Source organism: Borostomias antarcticus (genome assembly GCF_949987555.1).
Source record: "Borostomias antarcticus genome assembly, chromosome: 13".
Taxonomy (NCBI): domain Eukaryota; kingdom Metazoa; phylum Chordata; class Actinopteri; order Stomiiformes; family Stomiidae; genus Borostomias; species Borostomias antarcticus.
In genome coordinates, this window is record NC_140246.1 from 26,299,474 (window position 1) to 26,311,700 (window position 12,227).

Sequence of the window (12,227 nt, forward strand, 5' to 3'; positions counted from 1 at the left end):
GTCTTTTCAAAGGAGCTTCTGTCGGCAACAGTCTTCAATATTTCAAAGGTAAGACAAATGCCAATTTACAGACGTCAACGTGTGGTTCAAAAAGTTTGAATCTAATATATATTTTGCATTTTCTATACTAAACATGAGTTTGATATTAACCGTCAAAAATCTTGGAATGCCTTAAAATCTCTGTGCAAGTCAAAAAATACATAAAAACAAGATCTCTGACATTTTCTTCCATCTCTTAGTGCGACCCCTGTTGTTGAAGAGCTGACATGGAGAGAGATCACACAGCAGGTAGTCTTGATGCAGGGGTAAGCAAGTTGGTCAACATTACTGAGGTGATGTTTTTTTGTGAGATTTTTATCAAAGGGTACATTCTTCAGTTGCATTGATTAAAAATGAAGCATTTCCTTTATTTTAGACAGGAGACAAGTCCGTCCCAGACAATGGAACCGCAGTAAGTGTCCGATAACTACCACTCCACCTGTGCTCTCACCATGATTGTGGTCTCCTTTCAAAAATGCTTTTCTCCCTCCCTTTCTGACATAAACTGGAGAGGTGAATGTGTGTTCTCTGCTCATCTGCAACAAATCCAGGCTTTTCAGATCAGATATTTATTATAAGATGGGAGGAAGGAAGGATGGTTTTGTTTGATTTTGTGAAATGTTTTGTATTTTCTTTTCATAACATAATACAACATTATACAAATCATTTTAAACAGGGCCATGTGTCTTTTTCACCTGCAGACGGCCTGACGTGTTGATCCTCACCCCATGGTTGGCACCCATAGTCTGGGAGGGCACCTTCCACCCATCTGTCCTAGATACGGCTTTCAAGTCTCTGAATGTGACCATCGCAACCACAGTGTTTGCTGTTGGCAAGTGAGTCAAGCCTAAGCGAGGTTATGAGACAAGCCTATTCATTCTGTTTTTACAGATTTTTGAATCATTTTTTGTCTTAAGTATAGGTTATATTTCTCTCTCTAGTGGGGGCACGATCTTATCAATATATCACGTAATGAAAATATCTGCCCATGCATTGTACATCACTTCTCCCCAACAGTAATTTGTCGTTTTCTCAAAATGCTTCATGCTTATCATGTACATCAAACTAATGTTTCTAGCTTGGTGGCATAGCTACAACGATGGAATCAGCCACAAGTTAACACACCGTATGAAAAATTCACTTATTTAATCTATCCATCCATCCATCGCCATCCGCTTATCCGGGGTCGGGTCGTGGAGGCAGCAGTTCCAGCAGGGGGCCCCAGACATCCCTTTCTCTAGCAGCATCAACCAGCTCTACCTGGGGAATCTTTAGCCGCTCACAGGCCAGTGCGGAGATGTAGTCCCGCCACCTGGTCCTGAGTCAGAGTTTGCCCCCCCACAGCCCTAAGGCATAGGGAGGCGACCCTCTCGTCCACTGGGGTGAACTCCAGCACAGAGGCGCTCAGCTGGGGGCTAGCTAGTATAGCCACACCTGCCTAACGCCTCATACCATGAGCAACTCCGGAGAAGAATAGGGTCCAACCCCTATCCAGGAGTTTGGTTCCGGCACCGGTGCTGTGCATGGAGTTTAGCCCCACCAGGTGTAATTGGTATCACTCCACCTCTCTCACAAGCTCAGGCTCCTTCCCCCCCAGCGAGGTCACGTTCCATGTCCCCAGAGCCAGCCTCTGCCACTCGGGTCCGGTCCGTCGATGCCCTCCGCCTTCACTGCCACCTAGTTGGCAGCGCACCCGACCCTGACAGTTCCTCCCGCGGGTGGTGGGTCCACGGGATGGAGGATGAGATGGTGTTTCCACGTTGCTCTTTTGGGCTGGGCCCGGCCACCAGGCGCTCGCAGGTGGGCCCTCCATCTGGGCCTGGCTCTAGACGAGGTCTCCGGAGGAAGTCTCTCTTCCTCTCTGATCTTGTTTCATCTAGGTTTTTTTCCTGTAACTCCAGGTAGGGGGATAGGAGGGTACTACCACTTGCCCAAGGTGGAACCCCAGACTAGTGGAGGGAAGGAGGGATCTTACTTCTCCATTCTTGTTTGCACTGAAACTAGCCACTGCCGCACACTTATTTAATATTACTCTTAAATCTTTATTTCCTCTTCATCCTCTTATTCAGATACATGCGTTTTCTGCAGGACTTCTTGGAGACAGCAGAGCAGCACTACATGGTGAGAAATCAGAATGATCTGAAAAAGGAGGAAACATTTTATTCATTAGTTTGATTCCTATAATCACCAGCCATGTAGCCCTAGCAGAAGTTAATTTTATAATTTTTTATATAAATCTTGATTTAATTTAAGTCAGTCTTTTGATCTGAATTGTTTTAGTTTTAGTCTAGTTTTACTTGACTAAATAGCAATCTACACTAGATTTAGTAGACTAAAATTGAATAGGTGTAGTTAAACTACTGAATTAGGCTACATTTATATGCACTTGCTGCCTGTGTTGAAGTTTATTTTAACGGAAGTCTCAGCAGTCTGATTGGATCTCTATCCAAATCATCCCTCGCTAACATTTTCATCTAGTTTTTTGTTGTTGATGTCAGTACATTTCATCATGGTTTTTGTGATCATAAATTAGTTTTTATTTAGTTATCGTCTCATGACGACAACTAAATAAAGGTTGGTGACAAATAATTTTCATCATAGTTTTCGTCTATGAAATTAACACTTCCAGGCAGTTGACATCACAACCGCATCAATGTGCACGAGATATACAGTACAGTACCACCATAGGGGTGACTCACCTTGTTTGACTTCCACATCTGCCATCTGTTTCTCTGCTAATGCCTGTCCCTCCCCTCTTTGTTGTCCTCTTGTCAACAAATGTGAAAAATAAAATACATGTGTGTCTTTAAGACTGCCCATCAGGGAACTATCAGTATTTGTTTGACTCACAAAATTATCCATATTTGTATCTGTTTTCAGTATGTCTTTGTCTGCTCATGTAATACAGTAGGGGTCACTGCATTGAGGGGAGGAGTGAGTTAATCCAAGTCAACTCGGTTACGCCCACTCTTTAAAGCAAACAAATCATTTTTTGGACCACTGAACCACTCAGCCCTCTCTGTACGGTTCTAGGTGGGGCTGACCGTCCACTATTATGTCTTCACCGACCAACCGGGGGAGGTGCCCAATATCACTCTGGGGGCGGGCAGACAGCTCAGCGTCCTCAAGGTGCCCAAGTTCAGCCGCTGGCAAGAGATCTCCATGAGAAGGATGGAGTTTATCCAGGCGGCCGTTGAGGAGCGGATCCGACTCGAGGCCAACTACCTCTTCTGTTTGGATGTGGACATGAAGTTTCATGGCCGCGTGGGGGCTGAGATCCTGGGGAAGCTGGTGAGGGTCGAATACTCTTGTCTAGTAATCTGTCATAACATTAATAATAATAATAATAACTAGGGCTGCGAGCAGCAGTGAGTGGGCCCTTGCACCCCACGCGTGTCAGGGTGCGGCGCTGTTAAAGGGTGTGCTATTTCGGTGTCCAGTCCAGAGAAACTTCCTGTCACCAGTAGGTGGCGCTCTAAGCGTGACTCAATACCGACGCATAGATGTGTTCAGGACGGTACCTTGATGAAGCGTGAGAAATGTTGTGTAAATCGGACTGTGTGTAGGAGTTATGATAACTTCCTGCTTGACCTATAGGCGGCGCTATAAGTATGAATCAATACTGACCTACAGATGTGTTCAGGACGCGACCTTCATCAAGCATGAGCAATTTGGAGTAAATCGGATAACATATGTAGGAGTTATGAGGACTTCCTGTAAGCAGTAGGTGGCGCTATAAGTATGACTCAATGCTGATGCACAGATGTGTTCAGGATGCAACCTTCATCAACCCTGAGCAATTTGGAGTAAATCGGATAACATATGTAGGAGTTATGAGGACTTCCTGTTTCACCAGTAGGTGGCGCTATAAGTATGATGCAATACTGACACATAGATGTGTTCAGGACAGAACCGTCATGAAGCGTGAGATATATCGGACAAATCAAATAATGCATGTAGGAGTTATGAGGACTTCCTGTTTAATGGCGAAATGTCAAAATTTGGCTGGGTGCCACGGCAAGGGTGTTTGGTGAAAACTAAATTTTTTTGATAACTTTAGATCACAAAATGATTAAAATGAAGCTGACCGAATATGAAGTCGATCAGATGAAATCTGTAGGAGGAGTTCATGTAAAAACAAAATGGCTGACTTCCTGTTGGATGTTGGGTATAGCTCCAAGAGACATTTTAGTGTGTCTCGATGAACTACATATGCCCACCGAATTTTGTTCGCCTACATCAAACTGAAAGGTGGGGCTCGCCATTTTTAATTTTCCAGGGGGTGCTCTTGAGCCGTTTTGCCACGCCCATTTCCGTCACCCATGAAATATCAATGTTTCATGCGTTTTCATCGATGTTTAGGCCGCCAAAAAAGCATTTGTTTGGGGAGAAGAAGGTAGAATAATAATTATCCTTACAATTTCAATAGGGCCTCGCACCGCCAGTGCGCGGACCCTAATAATAATAATACAAAAGCCTACACTGCCTATAAATGTCCAAGACAGGGCTGGCCTACATCATAAGGTCATGTGCATCAGTTCCTAGGAACTAAACAAGACTCCCAGTAACTTGGAATCAGATAACATCAAAACATTCATTATGTATGCTACTTCCTGCAGTTGTCTTTAATGACACAACCTCTTGTCCAACCTACGTATTTTCAGGTGGGGGCTCTAAATGGCTGGATACACAGAACCAAACGGGACGGCTTACCCTACGAGCGGCGACCCATCTCCACAGCCTACATCCCGTATGGACAAGGGGACTATTACTACGCAGGGGGCTTCTTCGGAGGGGCGGTGAAGGATGTCTACCAAATGATCTCAGTCTGTCACAGGAACCAGGAGGCAGACAAACTGATGAATGTGGAGGCTATTTGGCACGATGAGAGCCACCTGAATCGCTACATGCTACTGCACAAGCCCACCAAGATCCTCTCCCCCGAGTACGTCTGGGATGAGAATATGGGGATGAATGGTGCCCCGGTGGTGAGAATCATCCGCTACGCCTCAGTCCCCAAGAACATGAAGGAAGTAAGGGAAAATTGACCTGGACCCTGAGAGAGAAACAGAGGAAGAGATAGAAAGAGAACGAGAGGGAGTGAGTGAGACATAAAAGGATTCACAGCCAGAATGAACAGGTACATCATCAGATTCAACTATTGTTGCTCCTGCCCTAACCCAAAAGTTGTAAGGATATTGTGCCTCACTCATGAATGAAGTTTGACATTTCTTAGGAAGCATTTCTTCTTAAACTCCACTTACACCATTTAAAAGATTGTGTCAAGCGATATCAAGTCCCCATGCCAAAGGAACTGAGGCAGTCATTTATAATTTTTTGCTTTTGCTTATTGCCCTGATAATCAATCAGTTAATAAAGAAATTATTGCATTTAAATTTAAGTTCTATTGTCTATTCTATTTTTTTATATAATTCTATTTTACTCTTCCTAGAAAGATGGGCTCAGATAGGGGAGTATTTAACTCTCTTGGTTTTATGCATGCTAAGGATCTGACAGGTTACCCTAGACCAGGGATCATCAACTGGCGGCCCGCGGGCAAAATCCGGCCCCCCAAAGCTTCCCATCCGGCCCTCAGAAATATTTTGAATATCTAAAAAAAAAAATCTTCCAATATTGAAGCAACACCAAAAATAGTTGTTAGTTATAATCAAAATAATTTTATTAGGAATGATTTATCGACCCCAGATATGTGGTTTTGACAGTGGGTTCTAAAGAATACGTCATCTTAGACAGTAGCCTAGCCAACACAACCCGATGCAAGAAATGAAGGCAGGCTCACTCACAAAGCTTCACTGTTTGTGAATAGTGGTAGAATGACTGGTGCAGTAGCCCATCTTCATGCAAGAATATGGACAAACTCCTAGCTCTCATTTAACATTTCATTTTACTTATATAGGTCTTGTTTGACATTTCGTCTCATTTTATTTTTCACATGCACAGAGACAGTAGGCTAAATGTTGCTGTCAAGAGTCCTTAGAACCGAACAGGTTCACAGCGGGTTCTAAGCACTAAAGCAGGCAAAAGTCATTTTGGCAGAACAGGGTGGAGACAACGGATAGCAAAAGCAATTGCCAGCATGATTAAAAGAAACAGATTGCTAGAACGAGAAGGAATGATGAATAGAACTTGGAATCAGGGAGAGAGGTGGAGATGAGGATGTGAGTAGCCTAGGCTACGGAGATGGTGAGTCTTTGATGGGGGAATTTACAAGTAGTGTGCTGGCCAGTGGTTTGATGCTTTTTGGTGTAACTTTGGCATAATTATTACATTACTGTAATCCGCACAGGTAAGCAAGTGGGCATTTGTGCTTTGAAATGGTGTGTGTGATTCACGCTTGGCGGAGTTCACGCATGTGGACCGTGTTACGGGGACCTCCTGATGTATAAATGAATCCCTAGGGAGCAGTAAGACTGTTGGACAAGTTACTGAAAAAGAGTAATTAGCTACAGTTTACTTTCACAAGAAAGTTAAAGTAATAATAAAATTAAAAATTATATGTTTTGAGTCTGGCCCCCACCATGTCTGCTGAGAAAAATTCTGGCCCTTGGACAAATGTAGGCTAGTTAATGACCCCTGCCCTAGACTCTAAAGAAACATTTCCCTACAGTAAAAGTATACTTACTGTTAAATTATTAATTATTTCTAGCAACCACACCGACAGACATCTCACATGAGTAGAGCCACATTTCACTTGTGTGGTCTTAAATTTGATCAAATCTATCATGTCATGGGTTAAATGTAGTTTGAGACGGAAGCGTGGAGGGCACAAGGATGTTTGTGGTTAGAGGCTAGACGAATCTCCTCTATCCCAGCTTAATTTTTTTTTTTAAATCATTAGAATCCCAGGGAGGGGTTAGGCCTGATTCATAGTCGACGTAACGACGCAAGCTACGTTGTGAACGCAAGCTCCAACATGACTCGAGAGCTTGCGTTGTGTGTTTTCACTGTCGGAAAACACAAGGAATTGCACTATTGCTTGTGTCAAGTGACAAATTTCGGCATGACACACGCAAGGACGCAACGAGACCTTGCGTGGCCTTGCGAAGCTTGCGTTGCTTGCGCTTATGTAGTTTGTGTCGACTATGAATCCACCCTTAGACCCTGTGGTCTGAAGAATATCTCCCTTAGGAAAGCTGGAGATGGGCCTTTAAACTGAGGCACCAGCAGACATCTGGCATTCACCATTATTCTTATATGTGGAAAATAAGAACAGAATCAACGAACACGGATCTTCGAAGAGCAGTCTCAAGTAGGCTGCAGACATAATCGTGCGAAAGACATGTTCATAATCATTTGTGATGTTTACTTCAAATCTACAGTTGTATAACATTATATGATTGCAATACAATAATATTTGTTGCATTTATAATATCTTTTAATAATTGTTTTCATTATTTTTACAAAGCGATAGTGCTGTACGGGGACATCTTTCCAATAGTATCCATGATGCGGCGGGTCCAACTGTGTGCCCTTCTCTGGATACAGCATTCACTGAACGAGTAGGCTAATATCATCCCATGCATCTTACTGACGTTGCTAAATATGTCAGGTGGAATGAAACTGGTCTTTAGATTTTCGTTTGGGCATGCTGCGTTGACAGCTGTTTTTTATAGCACAGCTATTGTAGGCTATATTGTATTCTATCACTTTGACATTGTATTTTGCACTGTCCTGTCTCACCATATTTATGCACCAAGGCAAATTCCTCGTAGGAGGAAGCTTACTTGTCTAAATAAAAATATGATTTTGACTGACCACACTGGATTCGACCTGCAGTCCTCTGACTTGTCAACACACCTGACTCAGCCCCGCTTTAACCATTATGCTACCGTTGGCACAGCCCATTCTCGCCAATCTGCATGTCAATAACACGCTTTTACACCGTGCATATCATACGCCAAAGTACAATTCTGTGTGTAATACATATGCCCAAATCAGTTTGTGGTTGGTTGTTCACCTTGGAACACGTGATACAAGAGGGTATACATTTGCGGAGGGTGTGTTGGGTGGGTCAAACAACTTTGGCGAGACAACACTGACTGCAAAACTAGCAAACAACACAATTTTACTAGCAACTAGCAAACAACACTACTAGCTAGCGAACTAGCTCACATTCTTGCTGTTAGCTAGCATTAGCTACTGTTCTTATAGCTACTATTCGCATTAGCTAGCTAGCGCCCTAGCGTTATAATACGAGATAGCTAGCTTATGTGAGCTAGCTAGCTTGTATTATAATGCTAGCTAGCGCTAGGATGCTAGCTAGCTAATGCGAACAGAGCTAGCTAGCTATTCACAGTGTACACAAGCACCATCCACGTCAACACAGGGGTTAGCCGTTGTGGAAGGTATTTTTGATTAAGTGCTATTATAGTTGTTTAATACAAGGCCTGCCTTTTTAGGCCTAGTTAAGCTTCAATACTGCTGTAGCCTACACTCTGTACTTTTCCAGAATACAGTACGCATGAAAAGTTATTATCTGTGTTCCAGTAGCAGATAAGTTGACTGCCAAGGACACCTAACAATGAAAAGCCTGTCTGTGTTGCAGTAAAATGTAGGCTAACTAACAGAGAACACCCTAAGTTTCAACCAATTAGGTACTCACACATGTAGTCACGCGCCAATGTATTGTGTGGAATAGTATATACAGAACATCCCGACACTAGTCGGCGCGCTTGCACAGATACCCCTTGTGTCTCTGTGTAACCGTCCCTTGCTGCAATTGTAAGGTAATAAAGTATGTTTCTTTTACTCTACTCTGTTATATTTCGTGTCCTCATTTGACAAGGTTGGGTGATTGTGTTGGTCCTTGGGAGGAGAACCCTGTGGTAGGTACTGGTGAATTCAATCTGAAGTGTTATAATGGCATTTTGTGAGTCCAAATGTCATAGGTCAACCGAGTCCAGCCACCACACCGTGGACACAGGGATCAGGCTAATTTACGAAACTGGACCGAGGAGTGAAGCTACTAGGATGGCGTTTATCCCTGGGATACATACTGAGAAGGGACATCTGCGCATAAACCTCCTTCTTCCTCGGTTTATTGGCGGACCGCGGACCAGCATAAGGTGCATACCGCCACCTACCATACTGGTGTGTGCAACAACATGGCTGATATGTCAGGCAATAGACTGAGACAGACACACTGGGTTTATTGATCTCAACCTTTATTCTCCTTGGAGAGTAGTCATACCTGTCAACACTACCGATTTTAGCGTAAGTCTCCAGATTTTTTACCTTTTCTCCCACTGTACTCCTGAATTGTAATTTCTCACACTAATCTCCCAATTTTAGAGTGAAGAACGAAGAGAGAAAAGAAAGAATATGGGGTGATATTTGTTGTGAATCTAATGGTGCGTTCGTTTGTGGTCGGAGGTGACAAGTCGCAAGTGGCAAAATACCCACCTCCGACCTGTGTGCATTCGAGCTAAAGCGAATGATATGATGATGATATGATATGATATTGACATCAGCCGGCAACTGGGGGCTGAGAAACATATCCGAATTTGCGACGAGGAAGTGCGAGTTCATGCGGCGTTTTATTTAATCATTCCTAGTAGCAAGTCGCAATTTGCCACCTCCCAGTAATAAACGAATGCACCCTAACCTCTTGGCATTAAAACTTGCTCTAACTGGGCAGGCGCTGGGCAACTGCTGTTTAGTTATGTTGTCAGCTCTAGAACATAGAAAAATAATACATAATGTAGGATTTCTGGTGAAATACACAGTACATTTTATATCTGGTGAAATACACAGTACATTTTATTTAAAGTAATCCAAAAGTAACTGAAAGTAATCCCATACTTTACTTTTAAATTGTGGTAATCGGATTACGCTACTGACTACAATTTTTCACAAGTAACTTGTAACTGTAAGGGATTGCTTTTTAAAAGTAACCTTCCCAACCCTGGATGTTAATTAGACATTTATTCTGTGATGTCCTGCTGTAGGTGAGAGAGATATGCTGTTGAATGCAGGGATTATTAATCTGCCAGGGAGAAGACTGTGTTCATCCTAAGAGACGTGACGTCAATACCCTGCCCTCCTGGAAGGGGGTTCAAAAAACAGCTCGCGAGGAGGGAGAGGCAGTTCTTCATTCCATCAACCGAGGAATGGAGGAAGTCAGACCTTCTTTCCATCAACAAAGGAATGGAGGAAGTCAGACCTTCTTGCCATCAACAGAGGAATGGAGTAAATCAGACCTTTCTTTCCACCAACAAGGGCGTGGAAGAAGTCAGAGGCTGGAGACATGGGAGCTATTCTCTTTCATGTTTTTCTTTTGTAACCTGTATTTTTCATGTAACTGGATTATCTGTTTCACATCAAATTTTATATAAAGATTTTTACTTTGGTGATGATCAAGTCCAGAGTGTGCCCCTTGTGTGGGGGCTCTGTCACATGCTGAGTCAGTCCATAGTTATCAAGGACACAACACAGTTCTTTAGCCCCTCTGTCCTGAGGGTTGTCAACATGGATGTTAAAATCGCCAACAATAACCACACAGTCAGTACAGATCAAGGGCGTAGGTTTGCGTATGGATGGTCGGGACATGTCCCTACCAACATTTTGGGAGGCCCAAATTGTCCCTACCAACTTTTAAGCAACCTTGTTCGCATTATCTTTGGAGTGCAGTTATATTAGATCATTAAATGGCCTTCCAATAGTTTGGAAGGACAGAATTGGCCGTACCATTTTGAGTGAGTTAGTTTGCATTGTTCGGAGTTACATATTAGACCGTTAGCCTACCCCTTTTCTCCACTGTGAATGTGCCATCCCAGTATTCTTTTGATTATTTTTTAAACTCACGTTTGATTGGCTCATTTGGCTAAGATAGATCATTGCATTTTTTTAAATTTTGCTGGATCTGAAGACCAACAGCCTGACAGCAAGCCACAGTTGTGATTCCGACAGCCGTTTAGGGACATCCACCACAATGTCGCCTCCCCCTCCGAAGAGGATGAGGGATATCAGGAGCTTTTTCTCCGCAACTGTAAGTAACGTTAGCATTAGCTAGGTTAGCTAGCTACTGGTAAACTAAGTAGCTAACGTTAGGCAGTAGCCACATGAAAACCAGCTAGGTTACCTAAACTAACATCACTTGTCTTTCCATTGTGGCAAATTATCAACTGGTGATGCTGGCTAGCTAGCGAACTGTTAAAATGGCTTCTATCATACTGTAACATTAGGATAGCAGCAGCCATTACATTATTATACATTAGCTGCCCACCAGAGATTTAATTGAATGGGACATCACGGCGTCCTTACAACTAACGACCTTTAGTGTCAGCAATGAATACTAGCCGATGGGCTATTTGTCAAACCCAGCTCGACGTGATGTTAATTTTCACCTTATTAAACTCCCATTAACTTATGCTAAAAAATGTCAGTGATATTAAAGTCGTACGTTTTGATATAAAAATAAATACATTGTTTTAGCCTGACAGGGGTTCTTGTTACAATTATAGGGGAAACTGAATACTCATACGGTAACGTTATCTAGAGGTTAGCCAGCCCGTGAGAGCCGTTAACGTTACTTTTATAAGTAAGGACACAGGTCTGTTTTTCTTTATACAAGCCCGTCCCTGTGTAGCCTGTTTTCTTAGTTATTAGCTAACGTATACTTGCTAACTGGAATCTCATAATTTTACTCTCACTATATTGGCTGGAGGGTGTTTTAAACAAAGTAGTGTATGTTGAAGTATTTATTTTTTTCGAACTATGGTATCGAATTGGGTATCCAGGATTGTGGAATTTCACAATTGGTATTGCCTACTGTCTGGTATTTGTGACTCCCCTAATGGACAGATATATCAATTTATGAGTTGAATGTTAGTCTAAAAATCCAATGAAAATCTCAATTTTAATCAAATCATTTTTATGCATGAAACAGCAACAGTCGAGAGAGAGAGAGAGCGGAGGGACACAGCAGCAACCAAGAGAGAGTGGAGGGACACAGCAGCAACAAAAGTCGAGAGTGTAGGGACGCAGCTGTAGGCAGGATGTGATACACTAAGAACATTGTATTGGTATTATTCAATTTCATAAATATATGAATATTTAAGAGGTTTAACCTCTCGTCCCCAGCAGAAATTGTGTATGCAGGCTACACTGTTATATGGTCCCTACCAATGTTGAAACCAAACCTACGCCCTTGGTACAGATAATAGACA

The 12,227-nt window shown here is 42.8% G+C and overlaps 1 protein-coding gene across 1 annotated transcript; it reads left to right on the top strand.

Moving 5' to 3' along the window:
- Positions 1–440: 440 nt before the first annotated feature.
- Positions 441–5,087, top strand: LOC311317065 (histo-blood group ABO system transferase-like; the record flags this gene model as incomplete). The annotated part of the gene is made up of 5 exons (XM_084448063.1): positions 441–451; positions 741–875; positions 2,109–2,160; positions 3,073–3,330; positions 4,704–5,087. The coding sequence occupies 5 exons, from the start codon at positions 441–443 to the stop codon at positions 5,085–5,087; spliced, it is 840 nt and encodes a 279-aa protein (XP_084304189.1).
- Between the last annotated feature and the right edge of the window lie 7,140 nt (positions 5,088–12,227).